At 33.1% G+C, this 17,293-nt stretch overlaps 1 protein-coding gene across 3 annotated transcripts; it reads left to right on the top strand.

The window, feature by feature from the left end:
* The first annotated feature begins 3,072 nt into the window (after positions 1-3,072).
* On the top strand, positions 3,073-11,521 carry LOC145317390 (uncharacterized). 3 transcript variants are annotated; one of them, XM_080158441.1, is made up of 8 exons: positions 3,073-4,004; positions 4,476-4,531; positions 5,054-5,334; positions 5,728-6,151; positions 6,627-7,048; positions 7,555-7,662; positions 8,027-9,965; positions 10,153-11,521. In XM_080158441.1, the coding sequence occupies exons 1-8, from the start codon at positions 3,148-3,150 to the stop codon at positions 10,383-10,385; spliced, it is 4,320 nt and encodes a 1,439-aa protein (XP_080014567.1). In that variant the 5' UTR covers positions 3,073-3,147; the 3' UTR covers positions 10,386-11,521. The 3 variants fall into 3 exon arrangements, with proteins under 3 accessions (XP_080014567.1, XP_080014566.1, XP_080014565.1); XM_080158440.1 differs by having other exon boundaries at positions 10,141-11,521; XM_080158439.1 differs by having other exon boundaries at positions 3,075-4,004; positions 10,135-11,521.
* Positions 11,522-17,293: the final 5,772 nt, after the last annotated feature.

Below are 17,293 nucleotides of genomic sequence, written 5' to 3'. Positions count from 1 at the left end.
ATATAATCACCAATAACATCCTTTATTCATTTTTACAAACAAAACATTTTTCTTTATTAATTTTAATAACTTTATATGTTGTCCATCCATTTGCTATGGAGAGTGGACATATTATTTACGTTTCATTACCTTTAGAATAATTAAAAATTTTAGGATGATCTAGCTTAGAATTTACATTTTTGTACTCTTCCTTTTAAATTTATAATAGCCAGAGTAATAATGTCTAAACTTTCTACAAATAATTTAAGGGACTATTTTGTTTTATTGATTACATTTTATTATGACTTTTTCCGAGTTAATACAATATGAATGAAACTCGAGTAAAAATCTTATTTGTTAAAGTTGTCAATATCAAAATCATTTTAAAATCATACGAAGTATTTCATTGTTTAATGAGGTTCCTCTAGCTACACATACAATTATTTCTTATGTTAAAATCAGCTATTTTTTATAGCTAATTGCCAAAAATATCCGTTTGGCGCCATTTTTTGCGATTTCTCTGTGGAGGGTGGTGGTACACTCCCCCAAAATAGCTATCAACCTTCCTGGAACCTGTAAAGGAGAACCCAATCGGTTCAGCGGATTCTTCTGTACAGACATAAACAGACATCCTGTTACTTTATTATAAGGATAATATTACATTTAGTTAACAAAACCAATCAAAAATTAAATCATGACTAAAAAATATTTTAGTAAAGTTCAATTGTTGAAATCTGATTGAAATAATAATTAAAGATTTGTTATTAAATGTATCAGGCAATTTATTCACAAAAACAAAACAAAAAGCAAACAATAAAAATTTGTTACAAATTTAATTGATTTAGCATCTACTTATACTTTGTCTTTTTATTTAATCAATAAGAATAATATTATTTTTTTTATTCAAACGCAAAATCCCTGAAATTTTAGAATAATTTATTATTTGCATGTATAAATTTCTAAATATTAAAAAAAATTCTTTGTCGAATTAATTTTATCTTACAAAAAATCGAATTATAACCTTATCCAATACTTTTTTTAAAATTTGAAATATTTTGTCAATTTCTATCTTTGCTACTTAAAAACAACTTTACTAGTAATGTCTGTCCATCTGTTTGAAAAATAAATACCCTAGGTGAAAAAGATAAAAAAAAAGATGTATGAAAATTAAATTTTAAAATTATCTAAAAAAATTAAGCAGTAGTTTTTGTTCAAAAATCTTTACTGGAACTTGGCTTTTTGAATTAACATATACAAGTTTAGCTCTGCTTTTTTTATATATATATTTACTCTTGTAACCCATCTAAACTACTAGTTGATACTGCTGAAACTAATAATGAAGAATCAGTAGGAGAGGGTAGCAATGATGATGATATTATTGAGTACCCGGATCAACACAACAATGATAATTCTGATGATTATGAATACGTTTATTCTGATGAATATTATTATGTCTATGAAGATGAATATTTAGGCAAGGATTGTTTTTATTAAAGGTTGAATGTTAACTCCATTACTTTTTTTATGATTTTCATGCCAATTCTGTTTCCCTACATACTAACTCTTTATGTCATCTTTTAAACAGAATGGCATTGTTGTCTATAATCATTTAGGATGCAAATCATTTTATAATCCATTGTCTTAACCTTGTGATCCCAGCAAAGTTCTAAACGGTAATAGCATTTAGAAGACTTAATATCTTCAAACCTTTAAACAATAATCCTTGAAAAAATGAAGGAGGCACAACAGATAAAGTATCCGACCGAAGTGACAAAGATTATTTTAGCTCAGAAATGCCCACTGCCACAGGAATAGATTAATAATGAATATTTGATTTTTTGAAACATTTATAAAACTCGAATAAATACTGTACAAAACAGGACTCTGAATTCGCCGGTTACATAGAATAAGGAGAAATAGAAATGAAAACCTCAAATATTTTAGGGAATATTGAAGAAAAGTTGCGCTTGCGCAATAAAAACATAATATGAAACTTAAATGGTACACATGTCAAGTTGGGACAAAACTAAAATAATATCTTTTTGATGAAAATATATCGAAAATTATTAGATTTTTCCTCTAACTTTATGTCTCTACTGTTTAATTGAAAGAATTAAAAATCAGCTGCTAAGGATTTTTTGTAAACAAATTCATGCGCAACCATAATACAAATGCACATGATCATTATTTTTTTAACCAAATATTTTTTAAGTCATTTTTTTACTAAATTCATGTTGAAATGAATTCTTGTTTAAAGTTTTGCTCGTACTATAAGGTTTTAATCCATTGTGAATAGGACAAATATGGCTGGACGACTGGCTATAAGGCTTTTAGTATACTGTTAAAAAAGGCATTTATTTTTCATATCATTTCTCGATAATATCTGAAATCATGTGATTTTACTACAAGCCTTGTAGCCATTTAGGGCTTTCAAAAGTTTCAATTTTATTTCTGGCTAGCCAGGCAGAATTTTCTACCTGGATTCTATTCTATACTTTATCTTCTTTGGCCGGTTATCAAATGTATTTTTTACTTTTTTTCATAGGTCCTATTCAGAGGTTGATTGAAGGACCTTTGTGTAGTAGTTCTTACTTAGTTTAGTAAATTATTGGGCCTGTTTCTTGGCCAAGAAAGTCCCTAATATTCTTATAATTGATGTTAATGTATAATGGCACAGGAGACAGTGTTTCCTACACCGACAGTGATGCAGAAATGGTCACAGGAAAGTTTGCAAACATTTATTAAAACAGTGCTTTCCCTTAAGGTGCCCAGCATGCACAGAAACCCCCACCTGCAATTATTTTATTTAATAAATTTAAATTAAGGCGGAGTAATTTTTTCTTATACCAATTACAAGCTGAGACCCTAAGCCGGATCTAAATCAGCGGTGCGGGCCTGTACCTAAAATAACTTTTAGTAAACATCTGATTTCTATGTATACAAGGTCCGATCAATGGCAAATAGCTGTACTCGTTGGAATTACAAAATTTTCCAAGATATACAAATAATGATTTATTTTTCTAATATTCAGAACATAGATTTACAATTTTTTTGGAAAATATTAATTTAACATTAAACGCGGCTTTACTAGAGCAATCTTGATCATTATGTGTGAATTTTAGATAATAACTTGTTTCTTTACAAACTTTGATTCCAGGCGCTAGTGAAATGCTATCAGAACTACAGCGGTTTCCCCGCCAATTTCAGGTTCAACAGTCTTCCCAACAACAACAGCCAGCCAACACATTTTTCAACCCACAGCAGTTTCAGAACATACCTCAGACCTCGCAGAGATTCGTATCTCCCGGATTTTTCAACAGTCAACCTCAGTCAACACAACAACAACAACAAATTAACCAATTTGGATTTCCCAGCGGCCAAGGTCGCGTTGAGGTTTCTTCTCTGCCGCAACCTCGATTCCAACCGCAGAGCGGTCAATCTCAACTTGGTATTCCGCCGCAATCGCAGTTTCAAGTGCAGACTGGAGCAAATGGGGTTCAGCAGCAGTCGCAGCAAAGTCTTTTCGAACAGCAGCAAGGATTATTTGATCAGCAGTCATTCTTCAACCAATTTCAACCGCAGCCAAATAGCGTTTCCGACAACCAACCCCAATCAGCTTTCCAACAAAATATATTCCAGCCAAACTCAAATCCATTCACGCAGCAGTCTTTAACACCATCTCGGAGCAACTTTCAGACAGCATTTTCTGAAGTTTCGCGCAGAGCGCAGAGTTTAGGGGGCCGCAATAGTCCCGCCCTCCAAAACCCCGCGCCCGTACCACAATCCTTACAGATTAACAGTGCAGGCCGAGTTACCCCCTCGTCTTTGGCCAACCCCGCCGCTACCTCCCCCCAGATAACTCTATTCTCTCCGACCCTGCCCCCTGCTGGCGGTCAAACACGCCCAGGGCCCCAGGCTGGTCAACAAGGACTGTCCTTCTTCCCCGCCACCCCTGCCCCTCAACAGACTTCGTCCGGTCAGGGCCAAGGGATTCTTCCTGGAGGAAATAGGCAAGCACAGTTCAGGTACAATATAATTTTTTGACAACATTCCCGTCATTAAGGAGCACAATTAACTATAAAACATCAATGGCGGTCGGACGGCTTTTTAGCAGGTTTTAGGCTATTTTTTATTTTCCACATTTTTCCCCATATCATTGGTGTTTATGGTCCGATTTCCAAATTTTTTCAGTTAAAGATATCAAAATTAAATTTCCCATCGTTTGAAGAAAACACCAATGACGGTCAGTCCCATCAACGATTTTTGTGCTTCGCTATAGGCCTCAAACTGAAAAAAAAACTACCCTCCTCTTTTTTCATTGCCTGTTTGTCTGAGTAAACTTGATATCAACAACACAATTGCTGATTTGATTCTATTCATGGAATCTCAATAGTAGTAGTTTTATTGTTATTTTTAGCTACATATTTGTAGCTAAAACACAGATTAATGTTTAAAAATAATAATAAAATCTTCATATTGATATTTTGATTTTGTAGGCCCTCTGAAAATGTGTCACCATCTTTCCCTACTCCACCTCCAAGAGTGTTCTCAGGTACTTCAATCAAAGCTTTTTCTTCTTTTCTGTAACAGTTTTAATCTGAAGCTCTTTATAGTTCCTATAAAAAATAACGTCATAATTAAGTCATTCTAATATGACGTAATTCGAAATTTTTCGGCCAAGAGTTTTTAATTTATCACGTTTTTTAAAGTCACTAAATAAAAAAATTTTTGGCTGAAAAATCCCGAATTAGGTCATATCAGTGAAGTCATTTTTTGTATAGGGACTATAAAGAGCTTCCTACTTTGCCATTATACATAATATGGACAATAATCAATATTCTAAAAAATCAATTGAATATGATATTTTAAAATGTTCTCTATAACCTTCATATTTAATTGTACAAACGGACTGCCTCCTAATAGTTATAGAGTTGCACCGCTTTCTAAATTTTACCTAAAAGTTACAAGAATTATCATGCATAGGTTGAAATCTGTAGGAGGTTTAAAAATTCTTAAATTAACGATAAGAGCTGTCGATTGTATATTCTTATTTAATAATTTTAAGTTTTTTTAGGATTATCAAATCCCCTGCAGGACTCCTTCCCCACCTTTATATCATCACAACAACAACCAGACAACAACAACGCATTTGACCTGAACAAATTCCACCGCAACGAGGAGGGTCAGCTCGTGCTCACCACCAACAGCCTCAACCTTCCATTCATCGACGAGACGGACAACAGCCAAGTTGTTTCAGATCAGCCAGCTGCTACAGCGGCCAGGCGGCCGCCGAATGCGAAGCCCCCGCCAGGAGCGGATCCTAGACACAGGGCTAGAACTAGAGTTAGAGAACAGGTTGATAATGATAAGTTAGATAGATGTTAGATAGTAGAAGATAGTCAAACAGACAGAAAAACAAACAAACAGTCAGACAGACAGAAAAACAAACAAACAGTCAGACATATGTAAACACAGACTGACAAATAAAAAACAGACAGATAAATTTACTTGTACAGCATTTTTCTAAATAAGATAGATGGTAGACAGACAGAAAGACGGACATACTAAATACATACATAAATACAGACGGGCACACACTGACAGACAGACACACAGACAGACAGACATAAAAACAGACAATTAGATACACACTGACAGTCAAACAGGCACACATACGGACAGATAGATATTTAAAATTAAAACACAAATCGTCTGTGCCTCAAAATATATTTATCCTTGTTATTTAAGGTTCCTGTTGCTAGAGCAGAACCATCAACTATCTCTTCCTCTTTCGTCACCACCTTTAGGCCAAAATTCAACACCGCCGCTTTGACACCTGTAGCCGCCGATGCAACACCCGCTCCAGGCATCTCTGCTGCTGCCGGTTCACGCACATTCCTCAACTTTCCTGACAAGGGCCAGATCGCCCGCAGCGGTACAAACTCCCCTATTGAGGATAACAACATAGAGGAGGACAACAAGAACAACGACTCGGTGCCGAATTTGCTGCGCAACAAAAACCGGCGTCGAATGAAGCTGCGGCGTAAGCCGTCGTCTGCAACTTCGGATTCTAGTGAGAGGCCAGTTTCCAGGTTGGCGGCCCTAGCCACAACTGCCAGTCCGTTGGTGGATAGTGTGAAGATTGATTTTATTCCAACTCCGCCCACTTCAGGTATTATAATTTTATTGTTATTATATAAATAGTTTAGCTATAAGTTTGCTCATAAATGGATTATACTTTAAATGTCGACAAAATCAAATATCAACACAATGCCTTCAGTTAAAATAAAGTAGCGAATCTTATAAAACTTTCCTATTTAAGATTAAACTCGAAATGAAAATACTACTATACCTTAAATTATTTATAATCTACGATTCTTAAGTTTGATATAAATCTCAGATAAAAGAATAACTTGTAATTATAATTATAACCCAAGTTTTTCAAAGTGCTATTTAGAATTTTTAACTTGACTTCTAATTTTCAAAATATTATCGTAAGGTTATTTACTAAAAAAGATATTTATAAAAATTATTCTTGGAAGGTAAGCTTAGTAAAATAAGTGGTAAATAAAGAAAAGGATGAGGCCTGTAAATTTATAAACTATATGGGTGCAGTCCAGAACTTTAGTTAATTTTGTAATCTTTAGGTGAAACTACAACCGGAGGGGGGCGGCGAAAACTGCCACGCACTGGCCGCGGCCCCAACCGCAAAACGTCTGACAGTTTCCGGAACAGATTTAAAGCTGGAGAAGAGACGGACAAAAGCAGCGGCAGCTCTCCTGGCGGCTGCAGCGAACAGGACATCAGAAGCCTTCAGCAGTCAAACGAAAAGGAAATAAAACGTCTTGAGACCGAACTTGAAACCCGCAAAAAGACAATTTCTGAACTAGAGGACAAGTTGCTGCACCAGAAGGAAGAACATTCCTCCGTACATTCTGAAATGAAAGGAGAGGTGAGCATCCTTGAGGAACGCCTACAATCTCGCAAGGATGAGATATCCCGACTTGAAGAGACGCTACGCAAGGAGAGGGATGAGAACCGCGCCCTGAGTGTTGAAAAATTGTCCCAGGTAGGATTTTACTGGATTGACCCAGCAAGCAATAACAAGCAATTACACAATCATTGGATAATTCTAATAAATTGTCTGTCTGTACCGAAGGAACTCGCTAACGGCTAAACCGAAATGGTTTTCCTTTACAATGTAGCTTCTCATGGGTCCTGGGAAATTATATAACTATTTGTGGGAGTGTTCTATCTCCCCCCCCCCTAAAGAGAAATCGCTCCTAGAAAAAAATAAGCCTCTCCTCAAAAAAAATATGTTATTGTATTGTTTGATGAACAAAAAATTACCGTGATTAAGGTGATAAAATTAGGTAAAAGTTCAGCAAGTACAAAATAATTTTTGGGGGCAGTCAACTTTTACAGAGCTGCTCTAAAACTATACCGTATTTAATCAGCTTCTTTTTCATGGATTTAATAATACATTTGGCCATTTTAGATGTTAAATTACTTTACAAATAAAAGTACTTTTTATCTAAAATGTGTTATGTTCCAATCTTTATTTCTATTGCACAGGTAAGTGAGCTAGAGAACAAGGTGGCCTCCAGCAAAATTGAAGTAGAGAGGCTCCAGGAAGTTATCCGGGAACAGGAGAACAGACTTCTGGAATCCTCCAGATTTCAGGTAAGAAAATTATATTATAATTTACTGAAAATAACTTTACTTTACTAAAAGCAAAGAAAGAATTTGCCTTTTCTATTACACAATCACAGTATTAAAATGGACATTTTTTTTATAAATAAAAATGCACAGAGCTTGAAATAAGAAAAAAAAGTATATTTCTACTTCTACTTATTTTTTTTTATTTTTAGGCCTTTACATTAAATTCTAAGCGATATCAATTAAGATTAACTAATATAAATTAGATCGAAACAGATGGGTAATTGGATTGCTTAAATTAAAAAAATAGATTGTGACCAAAAACTCTATTTAACCTCCTCTGCAATTTCAACTTTTATTTATTTTTAAAATATTATTTTTCAACAAGGACGAGCTTCAAGATGTGAACGTAGAAAAATCCAAACTGGAGGATCAAATCAGAAGCACAGAAAGCCAGGCAAGGCTGAGAAAAGAATCCATGGAAGAGGAAATACAAAAACTTGAAGCTGAAATTAAATCTCTGGAGAAAACACTAAGGGATCAAACCAACCGGTTGTCTGAAAGCACAAACAGGCTCTTTGACCAGGATAAGTTTATCAGCGAGTTGGAGGGAAAGATAAACAACCTGGAAAACTCGATATCAACTCATGAATCAAGAATTCAAGTTCAACAGAATGAAATTTTTGAACTGAGAAAATTTGAAAATATTACAATGGACCAAAAAAAGATTATCCAAGAACACGAGAACACAATTGAAACTCAGCGCAGAAAAATTACAGAACTAGAAACTCTGACTGTCAGACAAGATCAGCTGACGCTAGAAAATGCTGAAAAGATTAAGTTGATTGAGAGTAGTATTGATGAAGTAGAACAGCTTGTCATAGAAAAGGATGAAACCATAGCTGCTCTTAAACAGACCATTGACCAACACAGAGCTAATTCCGAGCTTGACGCCACCAAAATTGATGATCTTGAAGATGATTTAGATAAAAGAACAAGAGAGGTCATTGAGAAAGATCGAGAAATCCGGGAACTTAAAATGGAAATTAAGGATCTAGAAACAGTTATTGAAAATAAGGATCAGAGCATTCTTGAACTTCAAAATAGAACAAAACTTCATGCTGATTACGCTGATCAGAAACAGAATGAAGTAAATGAGCTGATGCTTACTATTGATCAACTCAAGATTGAAGCCGCTGACAGACACAAACAAATCATGGATCTTATCAAAGATTCTGAGACCAAACAAGATGCCATCAACAAAAGAAACAAAGTTATTGAGAACCTAGAAAAGGAAGTATCCAACCGCCAGAGAGATGTTGAAATTAAGGATCAAAAGATCAACTCCCTTGAAAGCGCTGTCAATTCTCTGAAAGAGATTATTGATCAGAACAATAAGAATATCGAATCACTGCAAGGAGATAACAAACAGTTGAATCTTTTTATTATAAAGAAAGAAGATGATCTATCTGAAACTCGTAACAAACTAAATCTTGCCAGCAATAGTGTCAGGGACCTTCAGTTCTTATTAGGCGATGCTGGTAAGTCAATTGACAAGAAAAACATTGAGATCAGCCAACTTTCCAAACAAATTGAGTCATTCAGAAGTGATAAACAAAATCTATTAAATATAATTCAACAATTAGCCACCATTGGTAATCCAGCTTTTAATCTAAATACAATTATAGATTCAATGGAAAGTGATAAGAAAATAAATAACATTATTGAAGAGCCCCAAAATATTGATAACACCGAGGAAATTAGTAGAACTGGTAATTTACAGCTTCAAAAGCCAATTAAAAATGGAAAACGTAGACAGCAACACAAAAAGCAACAACAAAGACATCCTCAAAACAGAAACCAATTACACAATAGTACACCAAGGGGTGATCAACTTTTTGTAAATGTCAATAAAGCTACCACTCTTCAACGTAGACATTTTCAAGCAGATCCCAATGAAAATGCAATACTGTTCACAGATACATTTGACAAAGATGACTTTCAGGACACAACAATCTCATCACTTTTTAACCTAAATGATTTAACAGATGTGTCACCGTCAACTGTCGGCAAAAGATCCACAACATTGGCTAATATTCCCCCAGAGGAATTGACAACAGCACAAACTATTCCTTTGCCACAGTCAACAACATCTACTACAACAACATCAACCACTACAACTACAACTACTGAAAGTACAACAGCTCCAATGGTTGATATTGAAACCACAACAATGATGATGGATAAACATGAAATGGAAGATAACCTAGAAATGACCACAATATCTCCAGAATTGCAATCAGACCAAGATTTCATTTTAGTGCCAGGTTTTTTATTTGCAGATAATCAAAACTAAAAATCAATCAAACATATTCCTTGGTCCTTACAGTGGAATTTGTACATAACATGATATTTTAAACCCCTTAAATAGTTGTAAATACCTTTAAAACTGAAATATTGAGTTGCTTCTTCACCTGACATCTGCACATGAAACAGAAACAGAGATAACTGTAGATGCTCCTGAATTTTCTACTGCTGTCCCTGAGATCTTAACATCAACTGTTAATGATTCTGACTTGCTTACAACAGTTGTTGATAATGCAGATAATGTTGATGATACTGTCACTAACATTGTTGATGAAAAGTTTACCACAAATATGGAGCCAGGAATTCACATTTTCAGTCATTTCAATGGAATACAGACGCACGGTAAAACAGACAAACAGACAGGTAGCTTATACAGATAAACAGATCTTTACAGATAGAATGAAAGTTAGTCATTTTCACTCATAAAGAGACAGACCAAGAGACAGATAGACAAATAGAATAAGAAATCGATAGTGAAAAAAACAGACAGACATGCACACTGAGACTGATATTGTACAGACAGAGATAATCTGTGTCTGGTAAAATAAGACAGACAAAACGACAAAGACAATGTTATTAATTACAAAAATATTACTAAATCAGGAAAGATTAACTTTGAAATATGAATAAAAATCAGAATTTACAACATCTGAAAGTCGAGTTTCCGTTACAGCCACAACCTCAGTAGACTTCGATAGTGACCAATCAACGACGAGCTTCAGTACGGACCAATCACAGACAAGCTTAAGTCCTGACCAATCAGAATCAAGCAGCAACAGTCCGGACCAATCAGAATCCGAGTCACGGGTGCATTCATCGTTATCGCCGAAGGAGAACATGCACAGAAAACGAGTTTTCACCAACGCAAGAAAACGATTCGGTGAACGATTATTATCGTCGCGATTTAGATAAAATTTACATTTTTATGTATTTTTTTCTATTTTCATAAATTGTGGCACCTATTTATATTGTACAACATTTTTTTCCCCAGTTTTAAACAAAAAATAATATAAATTGATTTTTTATTCATTATTATTGATTTTTCATATCAAAATTGCTCAATTATATTTGAAATAGTTATTTATAAATATTACAATATTATTAATTTTTACCAAAGAAATCTCTTACCTAACCAAAGAATGTAGAAATATATAAAACTGTTTATTACTAATAGAATTCTAGTCAAATAATAATATACATACTTTTTTTTTATAAATTGACAGATTTTTTATCACTTTCATAGTCTAGTAGCCCACATCATTCTTTTTATTTGCTGTGTAGGGCCTAAAACTTGATGGGCATTAGCATAAGGGGCTATTGTTATTCTACTAGCATTAAAAAAAGGGAATTCTTCATTTTTTCCCAAAAAATATTCACTGTCAGAATAAAAATCTAGTCCAATTAGCTAACTTTTATTTTTCATAATAATTATAAAGAATTATTACAGTGATTATGTGTAGTGCTTTGTTATTATGTATTATATGATCATTAGATTACACGATAATAAATAAATAAAACTTCAGTTAAACCATCGTTTTACTTTTTTTCTCAAGCTTTAATGGAGAGTTAAATAACGTCTAACGTCTTAAAAACGAGGTCACCAGTGTCCATAGTTAGCTCAGCAAAAAAAGGAAGATTATTGAGTAGTTTGGATACTCATAAGTCAACCACATCTTTTCAACCCTTCTCCCAAGCTCCTCTGCGTAGAGCGTTATTCATTACGGTGACTTAATTTGGGACACCTGCAAAACTCGGCGAGGCAATAACGAGTAGCTTCCATGAGATAACGGTCATGCCATAATGTGCTGGCCCTTGTGGCTATACAAAAGTATCTCCTACTCCATGACTACTTGGTATAAACACTAAGAAACTCTATGGCTACATACAGCAAACTAAGCATATTTATGACGTATGTGTATTGGTCTGAAGAGGAATGTGTGCGGGACAAAGCTGCACTATTACATGAATACTAGACCTTTAGATAATAAATTGCTGTTTTAAAGTCAACATAAGACTAAGATGATTTTTGTAATATTGTTGATGATAATAATGCATCAAAAATATGTCAAAGCTGACCACTTTTTAAAGTCAAAATGATCGACAAACATTAATATTATTATATGTATTTACACAATGCCATAGTGAATACGACTAATCTACAAATTAGACTCGCTATTATAACAGCTAATTTTTCTTTTTTTTCTCCATTCATTTACCTCTATCTTTACCCCTGGATATAAGTATTAAGTAATTATGTAAAATATGATACTTTCCGTTAGATGAGACATATAGACCAGTTCTAAAGACATTTAGTCACATTCGAGAGGCATGCAAGGAAAATTTTAATTTGTTCGAATTTTAAAGAGTTTTATATTAAAAAAAATCAAAACAGTATACTGATATATAAAGACAAAATTAGAGGTTGTGTATTGGAGAAAAAAAAAGAGTAACCAAGATTCTATCGGCTTTGTTCTATGAGGTATAGACATGACAACCCCCCGTAAAATAAGTTAAACATGCCCTATACAATATCCAACTTTCCTGAAAATTATAGACGATCGGACCTGCAGTTTTCACTGGAACTTAGTGGACTGGATATACAGACAGATAGACAACATTTTGTTAATGTATATGATACATAAATCCTAAGGGAAAAGACAATGGACGATAAATTAACACCTTTAATCATGATAAACAAGATTATCCATTGTTGAAAAGTTGTACACTTCTAGTTTGAACCAACCAATCAAGATTTTTTAAAGTACCTAAAGTTTTAAGCTTTAAGAAAAAACTTTCTTACACACTGGAGTGATGCATCTTTTTCAATGGTTTTAAAAACCGCTGTTTGATGAGAATATTTTTTTGATGATCATTAGTTTACATTCAATGATGATTTTTCTAAGCTACTCGGTAACTAATTATTGCTGTTGTTATAGGGTAGAGTTATTTTAAGACAATTAATATGCAGGGATCTTAGGGGATAAGACAATGGTGATAAAAAGAAGAATGTTTTGATTCTAAAAATATAATTCACATAAGGCAGCATCGATCTTAATAAACTTGATATTAATTTAACTGTATAAAATTTTAGAATAATATAATAAGAGCTTACAATCCATGACCAATCGTAAATTAATTAGCGCTTATGTTTATGCAGGGGCTGGGACAAAAAAAACAAAATATGATTCCAAGTTACAAATGTATTTACCTATGTATTTTAATATTCTTACTCACTAACAGTGTTCTAAAATGCTTTCAATCCCGAAATAAGGCTGTAGTGTACATGGATCTTTATATTAAGATAGAATTAAAGTCTTAATTACATCATGTAGTCAGCTACTAAACAGAAAATTTTGTACAAAACCAGTTTTAGGCAACCTTTAGACAAAGCATCTTTAATATTATAAGTCAAAATTGTAAATGGTAATAGTTTCTGGGCCAAGGCATTTACAAATTATCTGAACATAAAGTCTTTAGTATAACGCGTTTTTTAAAAAGAATACGCATCCCTGTCTTAGTTTAGTATGAATAATATTATTATATAAAATTTAACAATTATAAATATATGAACAATATTATGTTTGATTTAAAATAGAAAAATAGTTTTTTTTATTATAGGAGGTTTCATAAAATCATGGTGTTTTCACTCAAACACCGAATCCACTGCCCTAAAAACAAATATTTTTAGATCCTGTGTTTTATCCTGCGGGGCTCCAACCTTTATTTGACATATCCTAACCTAAAATACATTTCTAAAAAAGATCTTTGGTCACCAAGATTTAATATGAGTGAAAACGCCAAATCACTTGAGTTTAGAATCAACTTTATAATTAAAACTTGTCTGTATTACTATTTCACAACCTCATTTAGTTTTTTAAAATGATAAAATTTTTATTTTTGCTTTTTTTTGGAAGAAACACTATTTATACGACTTAATTATATTCACAATGAATTAAAATGGTTAAAACATATTTTAATATTAAAATGAGAAGTAATCTCTAATTATACAAGCTATTCAAACATTAATAATGAATTTGTTAAACCAGTTTTTAATTCTATGATTAAAGAACTACTCTTTATCTATAATACAAAATAGAATGATGTCTGTCCGTCCATCCGTTCCTTAAGATCTCGGTAACCACTGAACCGTTCGAATTCTACTCCTTAGGGTATATACCTATTGGTCCTGTGGTTGTTTTTAGCTATTTTCTTTGAGGTTAGGACACCCCCAACCCCCCAAAAAATGAAAATTCCCCCCCCCCCCAATTTTTTTGAGGCAGTTACTTCAAAATAAATGGCAACACTAGAAATACTTAATTTAATTTTTTTTAATTACCTCATGGAGAAAAGCCTATAGAGGTTATGGGCGAAGCAGCTAGTCATAAATATATTTCTGTTACTTAGATTAACCCTTTTCAGTATTGTAGAAGTGAATAGAGCAGTATTAGCTTGGCAGATAAAGACACAATTCAATTATTCATAGCTAACTGAAATGAAAACAAATTGCCTGTTTTAAAAGGTGTACACGTTCTAACCAATAATATGGTAACTTTATAATAATAGCATCAAACTTTCGCAGAAAAAGGCTTTTTTGAAAACCGCATCTATTAATTAAGCGATCGAAAGGGGAACAAAGATAGACAGAGCTAAAAAAGAGTATTTCTAAAAGTACATGTGTCTTTTTAACTATTTTAACTGATAACCTTCCACGTTGTATCAAGAATTTTAGACAAATTTTGAATGAATTAAAATATTTTTGTATTGCAAATTCAAATTTTAGCTATTTTCAAATAGAATAGAATGATAGTGCATATAAAAATAGCAGATGAATTAGATTTTTCCTCATAAACAAGGAAATTATGTCTTTAGATAGAGCAGCAATAGCTAATAGAAACATTTTTCTTATAATATGGTCAACAAATCACAGAATATTTAAAACTCCTTTTTGATTATGCATATTAGAGTCTAAAAATTAAGTTATATTATACACCTGCAGGGTTATAAGATCCAGTTTTTGGCAATCTTGCATGTTTTCTGTAGCTAGGCTACTCTATAATTCGAAATGTCCATCTATCTATCTCTTATGATCTCTTTGCCCAGCTATTTCTTAAACCTAATGATGATAAGGCCAACCCACAGGGAAGAAGGAGACATTGAACTGAAAATTATACTATTACCCTTTATAAAAATGAACTCTCATTCGTTGGAGTAAAAGTTGATTAGTTAGTTTAAAAATTAACAGTGTTCAAACTTTTTAACCAATAATTCTAATCTACAGAAATGGTAAATTTATTGTTCATCAAATCATTGTTCATTGTCTAATCCCCTAAGATCCCTGGGACAACCTAACATATCTAAACTAACACCTAACCTATAATGTTAAATGGGTTTAATTCCCTTGTTGATGCAATGCTGTGTTAACCAAATAAAATATATCCTGACGACACATTTAAAATGCAAAAATACACTCAAATACACACACACACACACAAACAAATACCACTCTTATACAAACACACACACAAAATACACATTTAATCGAGGAAAAGTACACCCACTTATAAACTGAGCAAGGATGACAATATCCACAAACCAAATTGCTTATGGACAATGGACATACGGAAAGAGTAAGTTATAGAGCAGATATCAATTGACATAAACACAAAATTTTCAAATCACAAAACTTGTAACATGACCGACAAAGCGACGGGCCATCTTAATTATATTCTGGAATTTATTAATATTATAAATCTTCAAAAATCTCAATCCGTCTATCTTGAATATCAGCCGATTAATTCATGCTTTCCCTTAACCTTTATTCCAGACGGACGGAAGGAAGGACAGACGGTAGTACAGACGGACTGACATTCTAAATTACAGGGTTGAATTCAATAAAAAGGCACACAGAAAAGATCACAGTGAAATCACGTTTCCTTGAGACCGCACAGCCAGACAAAGTGAGTTATGGAGTAGCTTCGCTAATAAAAGCATTTTGGATTTATGTCCTTTTCATAAAATTTACTGATTAGTAGGTATTAAAACATAAATCTTAAGAAAAGTGTTTATTTTATTATCTTTGTCTTAATGAAATATTCCCTAAACATAAACCATAATGGACGTACAACATTGTAAGGCAAATATACGGGCATTAATTCTCTTCCCCTTCCCCCCCCCCTCCCCTCCTCTCGGACACCCCAAAGCACCTCCGACGGTTCACATACAAAATGACAGTTTTAAATATTAGCAAATTTGAATATTTGGCTAATTTATATTTGGATTCATCCTTTGAAACAACTAAGAGAATGAAACATTGCTTCCTTCATTTTATATTCAGGAAGACTATAAAAAAGCGTAGCAACTCTGTAATTATTAGCAAAAATCCTATATGTTCATTTAAAATATGATATTTTTTGGATTTTTGACATTGACTTTTTACATGATATAATTAATCTTTTATCTTGATTCCTTGGATTTTGAGGCAAGCGAAGTATCTCTGTAATCAAGTAGAAGTATGTCATATTTGGCATACTTTTTTAAGCAATTCACATTAACTTTATATTCAGACTTCTGAACGATATTATGTTTCTTCAAGATTTGTCACTTTACAAGTGCTAATGTTATTTTTTCGTTTTTATCATTTGCAGAGATTCTCTTTCATGTATGTTTCAATCCTCATTGGGTAAAATCTCAAAATTGGTTAGGTTATTTGAGGTTAGACTACCTAAGTCTGGCTATCCCAAACAGGCCAACAAGCTAGCTGTTAGCTCTGTAGGAAAAAAAATATTTCTATTTTTAAATTCAGGGTGGTTATATACGGATGATATACCAACTATATAATTGATTCTGCTACCATTTAAAGAAAGTTCTGGTTGAAACCAATGCACACCTATTGCTCCGACCAGAGTGTGTGTGTGTGGTCCGTGGGAAACTTAGGGAAACCTCCGTCAGTTCTCCGACGACGGAGTTGAGAGAGTGACAATCATATAAAGAGTAGCTTCAATATTTTTTTCTTCTTCATGTTATTGATTCTTTAATTTCAGGTAATTTTTTATTATTATAATATGCTAAAAAATAGAAATAAACATTTTTATAGATTTAAAACACAATTAAAACCTAAAATTTTAATAATTCAAAATTGAAATAATAAAATACATTCTTGACCTTATTTGATGTTATTGAAACAAAGGTATAATTGTAAAAGCAAAGCAAGTTGTTTTCAAAGAGAAATTGTAAATTTTGTTTCCATTTTATTGTTCAATAAATAATAAATTTACCATTAAAATTGCTT

The sequence above is a fragment of the Acartia tonsa genome, chromosome 4 (genome assembly GCF_053477335.1).
Source record: "Acartia tonsa isolate MP-2025a chromosome 4, ASM5347733v1, whole genome shotgun sequence".
Taxonomy (NCBI): domain Eukaryota; kingdom Metazoa; phylum Arthropoda; class Copepoda; order Calanoida; family Acartiidae; genus Acartia; species Acartia tonsa.
The sequence above is the reverse complement of the archived record's forward strand: the minus strand, read 5'-3'. Positions and strand labels throughout refer to the sequence as shown.